At 40.3% G+C, this 21,038-nt stretch overlaps 2 protein-coding genes across 2 annotated transcripts; one reads left to right on the plus strand and one right to left on the minus strand.

Annotated features, from left to right (window-relative positions):
- Positions 1-80: 80 nt before the first annotated feature.
- On the minus strand, positions 81-11,445 carry myo1ha (myosin IHa). Its single transcript, XM_079560840.1, has 32 exons — positions 11,354-11,445; positions 7,606-7,740; positions 7,424-7,539; positions 7,067-7,265; positions 6,909-6,989; positions 6,610-6,789; positions 6,427-6,525; positions 4,927-5,043; positions 4,770-4,841; positions 4,559-4,678; positions 4,414-4,481; positions 3,761-3,866; positions 3,621-3,701; positions 3,461-3,552; positions 3,286-3,380; positions 3,091-3,137; positions 2,927-3,007; positions 2,726-2,831; positions 2,545-2,662; positions 2,371-2,484; positions 2,220-2,296; positions 2,088-2,156; positions 1,918-2,002; positions 1,641-1,803; positions 1,471-1,554; positions 1,245-1,338; positions 1,123-1,178; positions 918-1,053; positions 765-835; positions 586-683; positions 423-522; positions 81-352 (listed from the first exon to the last, which is right to left on the minus strand). The coding sequence occupies exons 1-32, from the start codon at positions 11,357-11,359 to the stop codon at positions 326-328; spliced, it is 3,093 nt and encodes a 1,030-aa protein (XP_079416966.1). The 5' UTR covers positions 11,360-11,445; the 3' UTR covers positions 81-325.
- A 3,825-nt stretch (positions 11,446-15,270) lies between these two features.
- Positions 15,271-20,931, plus strand: foxn4 (forkhead box N4). The gene is made up of 10 exons (XM_079578161.1): positions 15,271-15,529; positions 15,908-16,007; positions 17,785-17,951; positions 18,375-18,484; positions 18,561-18,671; positions 18,756-18,883; positions 18,987-19,083; positions 19,160-19,367; positions 19,776-20,168; positions 20,248-20,931. Exons 2-10 carry the CDS (start codon positions 15,928-15,930, stop codon positions 20,490-20,492), a joined length of 1,539 nt encoding a protein of 512 aa, XP_079434287.1. The 5' UTR covers positions 15,271-15,529; positions 15,908-15,927; the 3' UTR covers positions 20,493-20,931.
- The last annotated feature ends 107 nt before the right edge of the window (positions 20,932-21,038 follow it).

Here is a 21,038-nt window from a genome sequence, read left to right on the forward strand (position 1 = left end):
GTACACTGTGAGTTGAGTTTTTTAAATTTTATTTGTAGATTACTCTTTGAACATACAAAATTATGAAATATATGGCGAGTAAATATTGTAATGAAATGTGAAACCAAGCGCCTGAATACAGTTTGACACAGAGTGACACAAAAATATAACGTACATTTAATACTGCAAGAAACTGCATTGTGTGTAAATGTAACCAAAAGATAGTGAAATGTAGCGTGTTTATAAAAGTTCACTGTGAAGTGCAAGTATGTGAACCTCTTCTAAAGGGGTGTCTTCAAATACTGTATGCAAGGCTGTCTTTGAGTGTCTCTCCAATTTCCTCACATTATCGTGCCCTGGTCCGTGTGGTAACCTGCAGTAAAAAGAAAAACACTGTGCGTCTGCCGCTCTTTAAACACGGCCCGGACAAACACAATACTCACCACCGTGAGGTGTCCATTCTTGCCTTTGTAAACCATTGGCTCCTGCCCAATACTGAAGTCCACACCGCTCTCTTTTCCTGCTTGGACCTCAATTTTGATACTGAAAAAAAATATATTTGAAATTCACAGAAAAAACTAATATAAAAATGTAATTCTACCATACCTCCCCTGAACCACTTTGATGGCATTTTGTTTATTAGCAATAACGCTGAGCTTGGTCAAAAATTCAAACAAGTGGTCACAGTGCATCACCAAGTCACCCTAGAAAATAAAATCGTAGATTACCTCCCACTCATGAGTACAAAGGTCTATTATTTAATGGCTCCAGGGACATAAACTGACCTTCTGTTTGGGATCTTCACAAGTGATATGAAACACCACAATGCCATCTGTCAAACTGCTCACAGAAATGCCTGAGAGGCAAAATCAAAATGAAGTTTTAATTTCCTCCTTGACATACTTTATGACTGCATGACTGTGACACATGGGACTCACCTTTTAGAGATGTGTAGAGCACTCTCTGTTTGATCTTGGCATCCTCCACTACATATGCAGCGGTCTGCGTGAGAATCAGCTGCCTTGGCCGTGGCTTGAATCCGTTTCTATCATATTTGGTCACTGGTAAACTATACTGAAAGAGACTGACTGTTAGTGCACTAATTTATTTGTTTTAATTTTCATCATGTCTATTAAATACTACCTTAATATGTTCATTTCTAATCATTTGTATGACTCTGGGATTTATATCTTGTTCATCTAGGGAAACAATAACATGTCATGTAACATCTTAACACTTTTTGGATTGTCAAAACTGATTCTCACCGATTCTGGTGTTGACAAAGGGTTGGGCGACACTCTGAGGATAACTCTCCTTTTTGCCCTTAAAGAGTGCACTCGTCACAAGCTTTAGTTGGAACTAAAAACAAATATTTGTGAACACTTTTTACCATTCAAACGATGCAATACTAGGTTTTCTATGGTGATGGTCATGATAATTTGTCTCTTTGAACCCATGCCCATTGGTTGAATAGAATAGAGTGTGCAGTACCTGAGCTTTCCTCTGTGGTGTGATGCCCCTGACATACTTCCTCACCATGAGCCGGTAGTGCAGTTTCTTCAGCATTTCTGACGTCTGACACAGTGTACAAACAGCGCACATTGTTATTATGAAGCCTATGTATATTGTTTGGGTTAATCAATGTGATTCGTGAATGTTACCTCTGAACAAACAGGTGGTGGGGAATACCATGTTGTCTTGTCCAAAACAGTTTTTGGCAGATTTTGTTTGAGTCTGTTTAAAAAATTCTGCCTTACAAAAGCCAGGTACTCCGAGTTGTCTGTGGTTTTTGCTTGGCCTCTGGTCATGTATCCTTTAATAAATCTGTGTAATAAATGGAGATAATAATATAATAATGTAATAATAATAACAATTGAAACAGCACTGTCATCATTGACTTTCAGAACCATAGCCTCTAAAGTTAGATGTTAATCTTACTGCTTGATGACTTTGACAGCCCAAGCTCTTTTTTCTCTCTCTTTTCGAGCTTGGACTCCTCTCCAACAGGTTTCAATCTTTGTGGCTGTACACATATTAAAGTGATAGAGTATTTTAGTGTAAGAAAACTAAGCAAAGCATCATGTACCACACTGCATTTTTTTAATTACCAGCCTCTTTCTGCTTTTTAAACTCTCCTTTTGCTTTGTAACCTTTATATTTGGCTTGGAGTCTCGAAGCTGTAAAATGTTAAGATATTGTTAGACCAGCAAAAAGGAAAGTCGCTGTCAAATTGTACTCACCCAGTTCATGTTTACACTTTTCAAATGCATCTTCTGTTGCGTACAGTGTCCTTGGATGACGAATAAAGATTTTGGTTCTGAAAAAGGTCAAAATAAGCCAATTTCATTATTATTTAATCTCAACAACAATAGAAATGTAAAAGTCACATACCTTCCCATTTTGTATTCATTTGGCAAATAGCCCAGATGCTGAACAAGCACCTCCACTCCATCGGCGGGGTTTCCTCTCCAGTGAGGCCAAGTGCCTGGACACAGAGGTTTGTACCTGACAGAAAACAATATTATAGTGAAACATTGCGTGAATAATATATGTGTAAGTCCTCACCTTTGTAGGAACACATCATATTTGCGTCTGTAAGCGAAGCCAGCGCGTCTGACTCTGAGGTGCTCCATGAGGCCCAAGTATTTCACCTGGTGCCGGATTAGAGCTTCATCAAACTGCCCTGTATAATGGTAATATCATTTAGAGTGTAATTGTTAATAATGTACAGTATGTGAGAGAGTACCTTTCTGCTTAGACTCGTTTGACTTGAGGCAGCGTATGTACCAGGCCTCTTTAGCCATGAGGATCTCCGTCAGCTTCAGCAGACTGTTCTTGAACTGAGTCGCCACCTACAGACACCCACAGGTCAAACTCCTTCACAACCTGCCACTTCCATATGTCCCAAAGAAAGCAATGGACTGCCGCTGACAGCCAGGCACTCAACTGTTTCAGGCCTTTTCCTGTTGTCTGGGTCTGAAGTCGAGAAGCACTCCTGGATTATAGCGTTTTTAGATTGACACATGAGCTAAAAGGTAAAAACTATGATCAGACAACAGGACAAAGATTAAAAATCCTTTGAATAAAACAAATTCTTCAGCCGGAGCTCACATCTTTAATGTTCCGGTAAAGAAGATCATTGTTTTTGTCCAGGAAGCCTGCAATAAGTGAAGAGGGTTAATACAGGGGCTTGACACGATTGAAGGTTTACATTTCGGTTGTGAAGCACCAATTAAAATGGGCAAAAGATAACAGTAGACACATTGGCACATGCAGTAGAAAAGTATCAACTATTGGTGTCTTTACCCACAACACAGTAGGTAACTTCTCCTGCGTAATGCAAAAGACGGAAATCTCCTCTCTCCAGGGTCTTGCGGGTCGTTTTGTCTGCCAGTTTATGTCTGCCAAGTTATGATAAGAAATATTACAGTGACTGTTATGCACTTTTTCCGATGTCGGTGCAGTTTGCTGCTCAACATACGTAACAAAATGCGGGTGATTTGCCATTTGGTCCTCCAGTCGCTCAAGAAAGGTCAGATCCGTGGCATCTCCGGGCCTGAGACACTCCTCGTCCTGAACAAAAGTATCCTCAAAATGTTAATTCTGTAAAAATCTATTAAACCTTGTATGTGTTTACGAACCAATATGGCAATGATTCCTCTGTGTTTCTCCTCAACCAGGTCACAGATGATCTTATTGTTGAAAAACTGCACTGGCTCCCACTAAAGACAAAAAGTGTAGTAATTATATCATAAGTAACAGTCAGTATATTGGGGATTACCTCAATGCCCTCTGCTTCATACTCCTCTTGTTCAGCCTTGAGCGTCAACTGGATGAAGAGTTGCTGGAGTTTTTCATTGCAATAATTTATGCAGAACTGCTCAAAGCTTAAGACAAGCAAAACACAACAGAAAGAAGCGAAACGCTTCAGCTATCATGCCAAGAAGTGTAAGAGAACAGTAAAGTCAGGGATTGCCAACCATTTTTTTTTAACCCTGTAAGCAACTTATACCTAACACAAATAGGTGAGATCAACAAATGTTTTAAAGACATTTGTTAAACCATGTGACCTCGTCCTCTTCCACCATCAGGTTCAGACTCTGAAGGGAAGACATTTCCTATGCTCATTTATTGTGCTGTGTATGAAGTTCAATTCAATCAGTGCTTTCTGCTGAGGGTCTGAGGACCACATAAGATTCATGTTCAGTAAAACTAATGCCTATTGTTATTTTTTTCCAGGATTGGAATGGTAGAAAATGACTTGAGTTTCCTCTTCCTACTTAACAGCATTTTCCTCAATGTTGAAGATTGATTTCAATATGTTCAATATGTTCAGAGCAAACAGAAAATCGTGACTCATCAGCCACAGCACTACAGGAAAGGACTGGAGACCAACTCATAAGTAACTTCCAGGTCTGAAGAGTTGAGTTGTACCTGTTTACATAGAAAACCTCAAATCCATATATGTCCAGAAGACCGATTACAGTTTTTCGTGAGGGATCCTGGATGTAAAGCAAGAGGGGAGTGGTAAATATAAACTATAATCTATTCATAATGGAAATGATTATCCACTACTCACTGTATTCTCCATGGACTCATTGATCCTTTTAACCAGCCAGGTAAAAGTTTGTCCATAAATAGCTTTGGCCAAGGCATCTCTGGCATAGATGGCATGATCGATCGTGAACGGGGTCAGAATCTTTATTAACACAAATATAATCACAAAAAAATTAACATATTTATCTTTAATGATTGATACATTTTTTCAATTAAAAGGGAGAAACTTCCACCTGATCATTTTTGGCTTCTATCTTTCTAAATGTGAATCCTTCATGGAGTTTTTGAGCATCAACTCCCAGAAGCTGTAATGAGTAATGACCTTTTTTTTAACATGAATTCACAAAATATGACAGAACAATCTATTTGGTGTGACTTGTATTGTCTTACGTTTGACACCCATCGTAGTTCTTCACTGCTGCTGCTTAGGGTGGCGAGACCTTTGCTGTCGGGAATAAACTTCAAATTCCCAAGATGCAGAACACTCGCAACAATAGAAAACAAATGCTAAAAGAAATAGATAAGTTAAAGATGCATGTGCTCATTTACACTGTTCCTTAACCCAGCGCATTTTCTCCAGTTCAGCTTTACCCAAATCAAAAAGCTTCTTACAGCTAACAGGCCACTCTAAGACCTCATTTGAAAGCTAAGACTTACAAAACCGATTCAAACTTAGAGTTTTTGTCTCTTTTTTGTTGTGTTTTCATAGGTTTTTTTGTTGTGTTTTGATCGCTTTTTTCCCTTGCTTTTTTTTGTCACTTTTTTGTTGCTTTTCCGGCACAATTTTGTTGATCTTTTGTTGCTTTTTTGTGGCTTTTTAATCACTTTTTAGTTGTGTTTTTGTCACCTGTTTATTGGGTTGTTGTTGTTGCTTTTCCGGCACATTCATGTCGCTCTTTTGTCACCCTTGTTTTTGTCCCTTTTTTTCCCCAAGAAGCGTTTAGATTTGGGTAATGCCGAAATGGAGAAAATGTGCTCGGCTTAGGTGGGGGTTAAGAGGTTAATTTCATTCAGTGGTATGTAAGGGGAGACACTGCAGATGAAGAGGGAAAATAAGATTATCCCACTGAACCATTTGCTGTAGATTACTGACCTAAATATAAGAATACCTTTATAGTGAGTTTTCTTCTATTTAATATTTCCATGTGGACATTTGGCATTTTATGTGTAAATATGACTTAAACTGTCTATATTTCAAGAGACAAAATTGGATTCATGGTGAGAGTCAGCCTGAAAGGGGCTAGATGCAAGTTGGTTGCAAGTGGTGAGCATTAAAAAAGCTTGGGAGCTACAAAGTTGTGCGGATCTTTTATTCTCTAATTATTCGCTAGATGCAAGTTAGCCATTTTATACTCACTACTGCCACCTCAGGTCATACGTGCAACTGCAGGTTCTATATTAAGCTCGTGCATGAGTGACAGTGCAGGATTTTAGAGGCAGTTGTGGTGAACAGGTCTGGGCTCATTCTACACCTTAGGACATTGTTGGAACATGTAGAGGGAGGAAAATACATTTTAACATTTTAAACTGCATATAGTCCCTTTATATGTATGATATATTTTGTTGGCATATACATATTGGAGACAGCATTTCTAACAGAAGAAAGTTTGTGTATCTTATCTAGTCTAAAAAATATAGTTATTTCTGGGGGGGTACTTTGTTTTGGGGGGTTTGAAAGCTCAATAAATCAGACAAGGAACAAATTCATAAATGTTTGTTAAGTTTAGCCAGTGAACTACCGGATAAATGAAAGAGAATATTGTGGACTATTTGTTTCCAGGTGAAATCCTGGAAATCCTGCATGTTTGGAGACCAATCTAAACTGAGAACAAAAATAAAGTTTTGCCTGCAGTGTCTCCCCTAACAAAAATAATGTTTACCCTGACTTACATTTGTGTGACTCTCATCGATGTTGATCACTTGTAGTGCATTTTTAACTGTCTTCCAATCGTTATTGTCATTAATTGAAGGAACAATGGCACATTCTCCCTGTTGGGATATCAAACTGAATGAGCCAAGTGCAGATATCCAGTAGGTTTCTGCAGTACAAGAAAAGAAAGAGCCTCTCTGTACTTGTGTCAGGTAGTTATAGAGCTGGCAGTCCCTCTCCAGTCCAAGTTGCTGCAGCAGGTCATCCCCCGCTCCCCCCACGAGCTGGTAGAAAATGTGGAAATTCCTCTCTCCGTGATTCTGGTGCACGACCCGAGATTTCTCCAGAAGGTAATTCAGGATATGGCCTCCGACCGCATCCCCCTATGGGCAGCATCAACCTAAACACAACAACTCTACAACTTGCAGGAAAAACAAACCTATAATCCCCTAAATACATTCAAGATCTAACTTTACCAAGGGCACACGCTCTGCTTACTGACCTGGCTGTCAAACTGAATGTCCATGTATTTCCCAAAGCGACTTGAATTGTCATTTTTTAGGGTTTTGGCATTACCAAAGGCCTACAGAAAACATAATAAATGACTATAGTTACAGGTAAGAAATCTTTTAAGTGGTTATATGGTAACATTCGTCTGACCTCCAAAACCGGGTTGGACATGAGCATCTTGTCCCTGACTGTGTTGAGCAGTGTGGTGCTGGGGCAGCTCACAGCGTAGTACTGCAGGATCTTCTTAGAGGCCTCTGTCTTTCCCGCTCCACTCTCCCCAGAGATCAGAATAAAGTGGTTGTTATACTCGGTCAGCATTGTGTGATAGGCATTGTCAGCCAAGGCATAGCTGCAGGAGAGAGGTTTCAAACTTTAGTCAATACATAACTATAATTATTGACCAAACCACAATACACTAACACTAAATTAACCAAAAATATACTTTTCAAGAAAATGTTGCCAGATGTGTGTGTGACAAAGCAGATGATGCTGAAATTAAAGACTCACATGTGCGGTGGAAGTTCAAAAAAGTTAACTCCCATGTAGATATCCATTTGTTTCCTGTTGTAAATGTCCAGCTCTTTGTAAGGATTGAGAGAAACCACCAATGTACCGACATAAGTCTGAAAAGAAAAGTTTGGTTTAGAAGTGAGTTGCAATTTGCATGCATATTTATCTCGCTAACTCACATAGATGAGGTCATTGCTGAAGCGCTTTTTGAGGTTATTAATGAAAGCCTCCTCTGTGGTTTCATCCAGAAGAACAAAGTCCTGGATCCCCACTCGGTCCCGGGCCGTAAGAGCGCCCTCCATGTCCAGCTGAGCCTGTGTGAAGAAAATACATTTAAAGAATTTTTTTTTTTAAGTAGATGGTGCAGTAGTCTGACTGTATCATGGAGACAGGGATTTTATATGGAGCAAATCTGTCCAATGTCAAAACTCCTCCAGTGTGGAAGGTGTGCACCATAAGGCAAAGAGGCTCCAATGTTATATTTTATGTATAATTATCATAATGGCTTAAATAGTTTGGTTCACTATGTTTAGATTTACACTGTTGTGGGATTTTTGTGGAGAGAATGAAAACTATATATTTTATAAACCTTATGGTATAAGCAATGAGAAAAACAATGTTTCCATTTGCCCTTGTCATTTGGTAAAATTGTGCAATTACACAATTTTTCTATTAGAGTAAACAGGGAGTTCTGGTCATCGCCACGGGAACTCCATAAAACATATGACAAGGGTTTCATTGACTTTTTGATTGCAACGACCAAATGGAATTTTCTGCCAAATTTCCACCAAACTATGTTTTTTACTCCTCATATAAATGTTATTGATTGACTGCGGAATTCTTCCGCAGTCAATTATTGGTTTTCATGTTCTTTATTATTATTCCTCTTCCATCTTTTTCCCGATTTTCTCCAGCTTTCAGCACCTTCATGCTTTGTGCAATTTATGCAAGTTATGCATCAAAACGTTCCGCATGTTGAGGAGAAGGGTGCTATTACTTTTGGGACTTCTGCAACTTACGTTTTTTCCGCAATCGGCCGAAATGTCTGAGATTTTTCCCATTGACTTATAATGGGGCTGCCGCAAATCCATGCTTTTCTGCACTTTTTTCTGCATTTTCTGCAATTTCTGCACTTTGTGCATGTTCAGCTTCCGCAACTTGTGGGTTTTGAGAAAAAATCGTCCTTCTGCAGTTTTCCAGTTTTTTTATACAAGAGTTTGACATTTTTGCATTAGTGTGTATGTGCGAATCCAGCCAATGGGGAGACTCCAGGCCTTTCAGCCATTTGTGCAGCTTCTGCCAATCAAGCACTGAGGCCATTTCAACAGTTTGACCAGTTTATGGAATTTAAAAAGTTTATGCAACATTAATAATTTATGCAAAGTAACCACTTTATGGGATTTAACCAGTTTATGCAGCTTAAGAGTTTATGCAATTTACACAATTTATGCAAATTGTCCCATTCATGCATTTTACCATTTTATGCAGTTTATACAGTTTATGCAAATTTGATTATGCAATTTGAAGAGTTTATGCAATTTCTGCATTCGCTTCCCGCATTTCCTAGTTATCACTATTATCATACTTCTTTTTTTACAGAGCAAATGGAAACATTGTTTTTCTGATCGCTTATTTAATAAAGTTTTCAAAAATGTATAGTTTTGATACTCTACACAAAACTCTGGCGACATTACATACTGAACCTGCTCTTTTCAAGCCTGTGTTACCAAGTTTGTCAAAGACCCACACTGCAGTCATTATCTATTCGACCACTACTCACTCACATACTACCTTCATTCAATACAACAGCAATTAAAACTCATTTGCAAAAAAACAAGAGCAAAACAACAGAACTCTACAATCAAAACAACACTGTTATTTCAGTGACTGTGTTTGTTTTGGCTTTCACAACTGACCGCACAAATGATCAAAAAAGAGTCTCAATGGGTGGACTGCTGTGAATCCAAAAGCACAAATATGGCACATGTTTGTTCCTTTGACAAGCAGGGTTTTCGGGGTCCTTTGCGCCTTTGAGAGCGAGTGGGGTGATTGTGCAAAGAAACAGGCAGAGGCTAATCACCACACAGTGCGCAGGGACCTTGGCCCGGCGGCTCGCAGTTCCCCAGAGCTGACACAAACACACCGCGAACGGACTGAGAGGGCCCAACACGGTCCCACAATGACGAGGCATAGAGGAGAGAACTCCACCAATCTGTTTTGCATTTTCAGCTCCAACATTCAGACCAAAGGTTTTCACAGCTTTTGTTGGTTTTGTGTGTTTTTTCTCATGTCTTTGGAAGCAGAGGCTCTTTGATTCCCAGCCCTCTCTGTAAAACATTAAAAAGATAATCCATTGAATCTAATTGACACAAAGCCCTCCTTCAACTCCCCCTTTGCTCCCCCTGCTCTGTCCTCTGCCCATGGCCCTCGATTCTTCTGAGAAAGGCCAAGTGTTTTTGTCCAGTAAATACCAGGGAGCAGAGACAAAAAAGACGTCTTTAAAATGCAGTCTACAATCCATTACACATATTCCCCCGGCATATCCATTGAGTAATTATTCATTAGAAAACATTTAACGTCACAGTGAATTTCACACTAGGCAGTCGAAACACAATGGAGGAGATTTGGCCTATTTTTGGGTGAGGAGTTGGGGGGTGTGGGTTGGCTGTACAGAGGAAGGCTGAGGGGCAAAGGAGGGGTGAGAAGGGGTGCCGTATTTGTCTGATCTGAGAACCTCCGAAACTGGGCCGTCTTGAGACAACAGGGTGAGACTCCACAGTGCAGTAACGGTCTGTGCCCCGCTGCTCGCCCTCAGCCCAGACAATAGACGCTTGTTCGACGCAGTCCTGTGTCGTAATTTGGACTTGATTACTCTGCTTACACGGGCCCCTCGACGACGATGGAGGAGGCTAGTCAGAAAAGAGTGTTTTCTTTCACCTGTCAGCCCCACAGCCCGAATACTTACACCCCTGTGGGTAACAATAGCCCTCACCCTGTGTTCTCCTCCACCCACCCCCCTGCCCCCCGTTTTAAGCCAATGAGACAGGTGAACAATATCATTGAAGAGACTCTTTTGGGGATGTCAAAATCAATCTGAGGATGTGATGGTCGCTCGGGAGCTGCGGTGGGATGTTCGTGACACCGCCTTTTTTCATGGGAATTTTTTTTCTGAGAGCCGTAAAACAGACAATACGCACCGACAGCGTGACTTAGATATCTGCTCTACAGTATTACAATAAAGCAAGGATGAGCCACTCACAAAAGAATGTGGAATGGTTGTTGTCTTCATAAAACTATGTTTGCAACTTGAGTACCCTTACTGTATGCATAGCATGGAAAACGAATAACCATATTGTGCTAAACTCAGCTGTAATATATTATTGAGAATAAACAAGACAATCTGATGTAGTAGCGGAAAGAATGAGTAGGTAATTAATCCTCTGAGGCCAATGACAGATCAGGTGAGCCTGGCAACTTCAGGAGCCCAGGCAATTGTGTTTTAATTAAGAGATGGTCCTGGTTTTGGTCTAGAGTGTCAATGTTGCCTGAGATGGGAGTGAGCTCATCTGTGAGAAGAGAGAACGCTCTCTAGTTTTGCTTCCCTGAGAAGAAGGGGAGGGGACAGTTATACATTAAGAGCTTTGCTGTTCAGAGCTCAAGTAACATGAAAGTGGCAACATGGACATGAGAAGCCTTTCCCTTGCATTAGTTACATCCTTTCAGCCTTTTTATGTCAGAAATATTAGTATATTGTTTGATGAGAACATTCAGTGCTACAATAGATTTTTAGGAGAGGCCCACCTGCTGTAATTGCAAAACACCAAAGTTCAAGATGTAGCTAAAAGTAATACATTTACATATAGTCTTCGTAATAAAAAAACAACACACACACACACACATTTTGGCGCTCACACCGAGTTTTCAAACCTGCATTTTGAGAACGGTATTGTTCTGTTGTCAGGTGCAGACTCTCTTGGTTAGGATCCAAAATGGCAAAGGTCTCCTTCTCTCAAGAGAAGTTTGACAGGTCTCCCCCAGTGTCTGTTTGCATCAAGGCAATGGATGACTTTAAACAAGAGGTGGTTGTTGGCAAATCTTCAGCCAAACTGTGCTCCAAAAGTGTCCTCTTCTGCTCCTTCAGTAACGTGTTTGCCTGGTGTCAAGAAGAACAGGTTGGGGATGTTGCATGTGTACATCAGGTACAAGGCATTGCAGCATGCTTAATCATTCATGTTGTGGGAGGTGGAGGAGCAAGAAGATCTTATTCAGGTCTTACCTGGTATCTGCTCCTCTGAGTGAAACATAAGGATGTAGAAACAGGATACAAATGCCCCAATCCATCTCCTCATCTCATTCTGACAGCACACAAATATACAATCTCTTGGCAAGAAATACAGGATTGAGATTTGATAAGTGAATCAGATATAATAAAATCCTACTGCAACACGCCCAACTTTATATATAAAACAAACAAACCTAAAAAAGGGCCTGAACAGAACAGAACAGCGTGCCTTTTAGATCAGTGCTTCTGAACTTGTGGGTCGTGAGCCTTTCCCAGAAACATTTTTTAATATTTATGTACAGAAAAAGTATAGGATCACTGTTAAAAATCCCTGTTATCGGGATGTTTTTATCATAACTTCTGTCTGATTTAATGCTTATTTAACAACAGTTTTTGAGGAAAAGACAATATGATACATTATATTTCACAAGTCTACGACGTATTTGGGTTGCGGCTTGTCATCCCAGGGTGATTGTGGGTCCTGATGCCAAACCAGTTGAGAACCACTGTTTATTTAACATGTGTAAATGTGTTAGTACGAAATATACACAGATAATCTTCACATTTGAAACAGAGCAAGTCAGATTTGCTACAGTTTTGAATGTGAACTATTAGCATAAATTTAACACTACAAGCAGTCTTAAGTTGTTCAGTTAGTCTTAAGTTACACCTTAAGAGCGAAAACGTGGAAGTAACAAGTGTTTATGCTGTATCCAGGTAACCACAAAGAAACATTGGTGTCCGTTTCTTCTCCTCCAATGTGAGAGAAAAGGTCAGGTTTCAAGCTATATTTGGATTGATTTATGTCACCGCTTTTAGCCAATTGACTTTAATAGCTGTGTCTTGAACATATTTAAATAATTCACTGCTCACTCCACAGAAGCAGGTTACCTTCAGCCACCTCTCCCGCCCAGTCCTGCAGCAATGCTTGTCCAAACTTAACAAGCTTTGAGCTACCCACTGGGCTCTGATTCAGCACGAGACCCGGCAAATCCAATTACACAGGAGTCAGAGAGGTTGATTTTTCCCATTATAGATGCCATGCTGAGAATGAGAGCTGATGATAACACTCACATCTCTCCACACCCGCCCCCTCCCCTCCCTCTTTCCAACCTTATTTTGTCTCCATTTCACACTTTCCCTCCTTTTATTTCTCCATCTCTTCCTATCTAATTCCTCTTTCCAAAAGACTGTCTTTCTTCTCTTGTCTCATTCTTTGGATCACACCTTCTTTCATAGCCCATTAGTCTAATTTTTCAGAACAGCGTAACGAAGGCTGGGCCCCATCATAGTTAGTTCTAAACTGCTGGGTCAAGAGGGTTGTTTTATATTTCACTTTGAAAAAACTTTTTTTTTTTGCTCAACACTGTGCAAGGAAAAAAGATACTGATAAAATTGGTCTCTGCGATTTAAATTGTGCAAGTATTCAATGGCTAGTGGATGAGCTTATTGCTAAAATCATATTCACTAACCTCGAACAATTTGACATATGGTTGCCTACAAGCACTATCTCTTTGGATTGACCTGGACCTGCTGTGACAACGAAAAAGATTTCAAAGGTTTTCTTATACTAGAATTCTTTCCACTCCTTTAGTTGCGAAAACAACGTGGACTTTTGCTCCAACATTTCCTTTTTGCTCACTCAAAACAGTTGACCTCTGCACAGACTGGTGGCTTTAGTGTTGACCCAGGTCAAAGATAGGTCAACACCACTGACCTCTTCAAAACTAAAGATTTAAAAGCTTATCTCAACTCGCTGCGGACAATAAGTCCACTTCAAACAGTTACACACAAAGGGCCAAAGTTCAGTCCAATAAAGTCATATTCTGTGTAGAGGAGAGACTTACACTTACTCAGGCACTGCTGCACACTTCAACAATGTTCCCAAAAGCTCCTCCAGTCTATTTCATCGCAGAAACAGATGGCTTTTAAGGAGGCATAATAGTTTACATTGAGCGGATTTGGATTCATTATTTTGTCTTGTGTGCTTACAGCTATTGCATTTGCATATATATATATGGGGCCACGTCACGCCCAAGTAGCCCAATGGTCTAATGATTATTGGGAATGGGTTCTATGCTTTATAAATGGATAATATATTAAACAGTTTGGTTGGTGGTTAGACAGATATGCTCTATGTGGCAATTACAGTACTCTGCAATCAAAGTCAGATACTCAGGGGAAATGTAGCAGCGGTGCCAATATTGCTGACCATTTAAATCATGTGTTGAACAGTGGCAGACGACCTCTCTGGGCAATGGCATTGTGCCTGTCTTGAGCATCTCACTACTCATAGAGGCTATACAGACTGCATTAGTGTATACTTTATGTACAAATTAAGCTATAGGTCCCAAAAGCAGGTGAACCTGGGAGAGTAGTCAGTACTATTTTAACTATTTCAACTATCTAATGCAAATGTTGTGTTGAATGATTGATCTGTTTCTTCTGTTAAAACATTGCTACCTTGAACTTGCATGTCTTTTGATGTTCATTTGTTGATCATCTTCATTGTCTCCTCAAGGGGCTTACTATTAGACCATAGCCAAACCCTGCGGGCTTTAGGACCCACAGACAACTCTAGGAGGAGGGCCTTGTTTTTGTCCGTTACATTCATGCATGTAATCATTGATTGAGTCCATTGTGACAGGATGATTTACCATCTGTATGCTCTCAAGGGATTGACATTACTGTCAGTGCTACCACCTTTAATTTCTACCTTTCCATCAGTTACCTATAGGCTGCATATATATACAGCATATATATATATATATATATATATATATATATATAGATATATATAGATAGATAGATAGATAGATAGATAGATATATAGATAGATAGATAGATAGATAGATAGATAGATAGATAGATAGATAGATAGGTGGTGAGAGAGTAGGTAGGTAGAGTGTACTTAATTTACTGTCTGTATGACCTTTATCATGTGTGCATATATATACACGTAAAGACCTACAGCTGAAGACAATACGCACTGTTTGCCTTCCCTGTTTGAAATGTGTGTGCGCGCCCTCACCGCCTCCTGCTCAAGCCCACCCGGCCCCATGTCCCATGCCCTCCCTTCACGCGCCACCCCAACTCCTTTTCCCACTGCTCAAAGGAGCAGGACGCGGCCACAGCGGCGGGAAGCAAATTATCTACAAGGACTTCCCTTCAAACAAAGTTCACTCACATACACAGATGCCGCTGCAAGTGGCAACATCACACCGTCAGACCTGGCAACGGAGACTCACCGGCAGTAACTGGAAAGGGGATAGGCCTAAGGATACACATAATTCGAACGGATGACTTTTAACACATATTATTGTAGAGTCAGAGTAAATTAGGGGGTTTCACCTTTTTTGTCCACTTGCTATGGAAAAGCTTCCTGCGTTAAACGCACTGGATTTCCAAATGCAGCCGGAAATAAGAGGCGCATAAATGGACTGATTGAAGTCTAAGATTTGGCACTCAAGCAACAGCAGCTGATGTGGATGCTAATTTTCTGATTTGTTTTTTTTTCTTGGATGCTACAAAGGAATTCACAGAAATCTTTACCCACACTAAGAGAACGTTAAAAATTCAGTCTGGTTTGTAGCCGTCCTACTGTCAGCTGCAGACTGCTGTGGCAGTTGTCAAACTTGACGGGAACCTGCCCCGGGCCTGGCGAATGGGAGCTCCCTCAAAGTCCGCACTGCGCATGTCAGAGCGCTGGACAGCTCCAGAGAGGGAAATTTAAAAACGCTTTTGGAGAATCAAGGGCAACACACTGAATACAGTACCAGAGCTCCCGAGCGCCTCACCCAATCTGCATTTTCACCAAAAAGGTAGGTCTTTTTCAAGTTTAACTTTGAACTTTATGGAGTTATAATAAGATCCACATTATATACCAAAAGTGGCCTACATTTAATATATTTTCAGAAAATCAAATTAACAAAAAATCAAATTACAATTCACAACGATTAAGAAAATCTGTTTGCTTTATGGCCAGATTAGTAAACCAATGACAGGCAAGAGACAAAAAAAATCTGTGAGTTTTATTATGTTTTATTCCAGTCTTAGTAGAAATGTACTGGTATCAGTTTAAGAATTAGCCTTCTTTTTATGTTTTTTTTTCTAAAACTGCAAATGACACACGTTTTGTAGGCTCTTCAAGAAGCATATGACATACAATCTGTGCTTTAATTATTATGTTTACATTTTAGAGTTCTACACATCCCAGGAAATGATCGAAGGTGGAATCACATCCAGAATGTCAGGAATCATGGAAAATGCTGGGCATCATCCATCTCCACAGGACTACAGGTAACCTGTCTGTGCAGGAATTAAATAAGCAAACTAACCAAGTGTTTATATGAACACATTCAAATATTTATTTATTTACTTCGATGTACGACAAATTCTGAGCTCAAGATGTTTGGACAGTTCTTTTGTGCGTGCATCAAGGGTAAAAGAAGAGCAGAGAAATCCTTCAGAATCAATGATTTTGGGTCTGAATGGATCTGTCAGAAGGCATCAGCTCTGTTTACACCCCTGCTGTCGAAACATGGAGCGCTGAGCCAGTTGGATGGTCTGCTGAAGAGACAGGGTGACCGAGGTCACCAGCGTGCACAAGTGGATCACAATTAGAAAGGGGTGATACAAAACCTGCAGTTTATAAACCTGGGAAAGCTGTGTCTGACCATTGGGTGACATTTTAGAGACAGCAGCCCCAATGTGTTCATGTGTGAGCACTTTTATAATCGGCTACATGGTCCACATGTATTACAAAACAAACATAAAAATAGGCCTATATACAAATGCTGCGTGTAATTGTTAGGATTGTATATTGTTTTCTATTGTATTTATCTGCATATGATAAATAATATGATTGGATAAAGGATGAAGGGCTTTTAATGTGATGAGGGGTTTGTTTTTAGTCTGTTTGTTGTGTAGTAAATTGACCATCACTTGTTATTTACAAAGGTGTAGACTTGTCCTAGTCTTGGCCGCTGTGATGTCACTTCTTGGAACAGCACACGGTGCTCTAACCCCAAACTAGATTTACAAATCTTTGGCCTGAGGCTCTATTTTAGGAAGGGTGGGAGGCACTGGAGAAAGATGGGGGAGTGGGGGAGGGGTTAGAGATTGGAAAGGGACAGGGAAGCAGATGGCATCATTATTTGTCTCTCTTATGTGAGGCCTGTCATTCCAACAGATTAATGCAGGGGTCGGGTAAAGAAAAGAAACGACACAGACAATCAAGGAAGGGTCTGGCCGAGACAATAGAGCCACGTGCCACTGGGCAGATTTGTCGTTTGGAACACAATAGGTGATCATTTTTCAATAGACAGGGCCAACTGTTGCAGGCAACATGTGCTGCTGTCCCATGTTTCAAACGATCTCATTCGTTGTTTACTTATGATCCAGCCAATGGTTAAGGCAAAGTCGTGGTCACCTGACACAGGGTTGATTTTTTATAATGGGGGGGGGGGGGGGGTATCCTCGACAAACCCTCATAGTAACTGAATTATATGTGTTGTCATAGCAACCCAAATTACTAAACCCCTTTGTGCATAAGCCTGTGTACAAAGTCTGGAGAAGGTTCAAGAACGTTTTGTACTTTTATTATATTTTTTGTCATTTGTTGCTCATAACAAAAGGCTGCTGAAAATAATCAATTGTTGTCAACACAATATTTTATTATATGTATGTAGCCTTATTAGCTGTTAAACATGTAAGAAATAATCCTATTTATAGTTTTCAGTTTAGTGTTTTTGGTGCTCACTTTAGGAAACAACAACAAAAGGTATAAATGTTATTATTTAATTTGTAAGAATGAGTTGTTAAACTTGGTTAACCGTTGACTGTTCAACTGTCACTTCTTAATCTCCTTATGGTAATTCTTGGATGGCATGGCTAATACGGCTTTGTTATGTATGTTTCTTATCAGATTTTGTGTACTTAGACGGTTAATGTTAATTCAGTCGTTGAGGAAAATGTAGCTTTATGACGACGACAGAGTGAACGTTAGGTCTATCTGTGGGTCACTAGAGGCCGAGATGACAGCAGTGTTAAACCCTCACCCCCCTGTCTCTTACAGGCTCTTGACCACAGACCCCTCCCAGCTCAGAGAGGAGGACCTCCCTGGGGACCTGCAGTCTCTGTCATGGCTTACCTCAGTGGATGTGCCTCGGCTACAGCAGATGGTTGATGGCAGAGACCACAGCAACGGACCATCCCAGGGCAGTTTGTTGCAACAGCAGACAGGTGAGGTGACAGAGATGACAGTGAAACATTTAAACGTCAACAGCTGCTCTGCTGGACCAATCAGCATGGGCCTAAACTGAGTGTACAGTTGTTAACAAAGCCTAATGTAAGAACAAGTCATTGATCCAGTGTGTCACAGTTACGAAACTTATTGAAGCATTGAACGCCCGTTCTCACAAGAATAACATTCTGGGTTGTTTGCACTGGTGTGCCTAATATAGGTGAGCTGGAACCTAATTTTAGTCATACTACTTAACACAATATATATATATTTTTTATCCCCACACCCACACCATTTTTTGGCAATGCAATAAGATGGTGTGCACTAAAGCCTTGGCACAGTCCATTTGCGTCATGTACTCACAGACAGTAAATATTTCATATTATAATCTGTCTGAAACAGCTTGGCTACTCTCTTTACAGCACAAATAAACAACATTTCAATGACTGGGCAGAACTCCATGCTTCATCTTCAGAGCAACATGCAGCACAGTCCTTTAGGAATTAGCATCATCAGCAGCCACAGTGGAAGTGTGAGTATTTGCATGTTTTTAATCAACATTGTTTAGTTCAGTTTTTAGATCAAGTTTAACAAACTCCTCTTTGCAGATGTCTCCATTTTCCATGAGTAGTGTGCCGTCCCCAGGATATCAATGTCCTACCTCAGTGTACCAGACTACATCACAGTCAGTGTATCCACTCACTCAGAGTGCACAGCAGGTACAGTGCTGACCAAGTTTAATTATTGAAAAGCACATGATGAATGAAAATGTTTAAGTGTAAAGCTATATTTATATATTTCAGTGCTCGGCTGGTGGATTATATAACAATGTCTCTTTCACTAACCAAAGTATCTACACACAACCTCGACTTGCTCCACAAGAACAGGACCTACAACCCAAGACATTCCCCAAACCCATTTACTCTTACAGGTTAAATCTCTTTGAAACTGAATACTTTTACAGATAGGCATTGATAACTATTATTAAAGTATTGTAATTTGATATTTATTCTTTTTTTTTTTTTTTTTTACAGCTGTTTGATTGCCATGGCTTTAAAAAACAGCAAAACTGGCAGTCTGCCAGTCAGTGAGATCTATAGCTTTATGAAGGAGCACTTTCCTTATTTTAAGGTAAAGTATAACTATTTGAATACTTAAACAAGAAAAGGAAACATAAAGTCATGTCATATCATTTGCTGTTCTGCAGACTGCACCTGATGGTTGGAAAAATTCCGTCAGACACAACCTGTCTTTAAATAAATGTTTTGAAAAAGTAGAGAACAAGGCAAGTAGCTCATCCCGAAAAGGCTGTCTATGGGCACTGAACCCTGCAAAAATTGACAAGATGGAGGAAGAGATGCAGAAGTGGAAACGCAAGGACCTTCCAGCTATCCGCCGCAGCATGGCTAATCCTGGTGAGAACTAGATAGAAAGTCATTTATTGTAGTTTAGATTAAATGCTATGTATGATGGTCCTTACGATTGTCAGAGGCGTCTAATCAATTAAGAGTAACTTTAGTTTAAAATATTTCAAATAGAGGTAAAAGTTAGTTTTAAATGTAAGCACTCTGGTAAACGTATGTCCTTAGATTTGTGCTTATATGGATGTTTACCCATATTATAAGTCGAATTAAATAGAACTCAATCTAATTAATAGGGGTAGCCTCAAAATGCTTCATGTTGTAGCACCACAGACAAAACATCAAATAATGTGAGAATTCTGATATTTTTTGTTATATATGTTAATATCTATATTCATAAAAAACAAGAGATGTACTTTATGACCGTGCACCTCTGATGACTGGCATGTGTTGTGTGAACAGATGAACTGGACCAACTGATCACTGACCGCCCTGAAAACTGCAGACGTAAAGCTATGGATCAAGGCATGACCCGTCTCCCTACTGCTCACTCTGGCCTCCCACTGGTCGCCCCGTCACACCTGCAGTCCCAGCCGATAGTCACTTTGTCTCTGCCCTGTTTACCCCTGCACCAGCACCACCAGCTCCACGCCAAGCTGCAGTCTCAGGCCCGACTGGCGCCCATGTCCCCAGCCCCGGCACAGACCCCGCCTCTTCACGCTGTCCCCGACATGTCTCACAGTCCGCTCGCTCACCATCCGTCCAAACCACCGGAGGACTTCTACTCCGCGCAGGGCGACACACATTCAGAGGTGGACACCATTGATCCTAGCATCATGGACTTTGCTTTTCAAGGTAAGAAGAATAACATTGAATATGCTATCGTCTGCAACTATTGGGAGCGTGGTGGTGAACCTCTCAACTTTCTCCACAGGTAATATATGGGAAGAAATGAAGGATGAAAGCTTTAACTTGGACGCCCTGGGCAGCTTTAGTAACTCTCCACTACGACTCTCAGACTGTGACCTGGGTTCAGCCAATGTTTCACTGGGTTCTAATGTACCAAACCTGCCTGAAGTCCAAGTGACCGGCCTATACTCTTCCTATCCGACCCAGGAGCCCCCTTCCTCTCAGTACATGACCACAGGTGCAACAAGCAAACCCATCATCTTGCTTTGAAGTAACTTAAAAAAACAAAAAAAACATGCAAATGAACTGTCACCTGCAGTCATTCTATAAACAAAAACACAAACAGGTCGTCAATGGATGAACTGCATTCAGACTTTATAAATAGGACAACTGGAGATGTACTGAAAAGTGACCTTTGACTCCTCTACTTCTGCATTTGTCTTTCCATGCTGTGAACCATTTATCATTGTATTGTGCTAGACTCAGTTCCTGTTTCTTATTTATATTTATGAAATCAACGAGGGGACGATTGTTTTCACTCTCATTGTATATATTTGAATATTTCACAGAAAGCTTTGTATTTAACTACTGTATTTCACTGTGCGCCGAGAGTCAGGTGAACCTTTTGAGACATGATTTGACCAATTACTCGCAAGCCTCCCAGTCTAATTGCCAAGTCATACTTCAAGATTTTTTAGGGGGAAAATTGACAGGAAAAAAAACACATTTGAACCCTCATAATGTTAAAAGACTTAGGCAATTATGCTAAGAGGCTGACACTATGTTACCTGTGTAGACAATTCTCAATAACAAGAG

This window comes from Gobius niger, assembly GCF_951799975.1.
Source record: "Gobius niger genome assembly, chromosome: 1".
NCBI classification, from domain to species: domain Eukaryota; kingdom Metazoa; phylum Chordata; class Actinopteri; order Gobiiformes; family Gobiidae; genus Gobius; species Gobius niger.

Excerpts from the sequence above, each read along its gene's own strand:
- myo1ha (XM_079560840.1), bottom strand. Across the intron at positions 6,790-6,908 it reads ACATTCAGTTTGACAGCCAG|GGGGATGCGGTCGGAGGCCA; the intron begins GTCAGTAAGCAG and ends TGCTGCCCATAG. Across the intron at positions 1,179-1,244 it reads CTTTGTCAACACCAGAATCG|ATGAACAAGATATAAATCCC; the intron begins GTGAGAATCAGT and ends TTGTTTCCCTAG.
- foxn4 (XM_079578161.1), top strand. The coding sequence starts at position 15,928 with ATGATCGAAGGTGGAATCACATCCAGAATGTCAGGAATCATGGAAAAT. Across the intron at positions 17,952-18,374 it reads TTTGTTGCAACAGCAGACAG|CACAAATAAACAACATTTCA; the intron begins GTGAGGTGACAG and ends CTCTCTTTACAG. Across the intron at positions 19,368-19,775 it reads CCGCAGCATGGCTAATCCTG|ATGAACTGGACCAACTGATC; the intron begins GTGAGAACTAGA and ends TTGTGTGAACAG.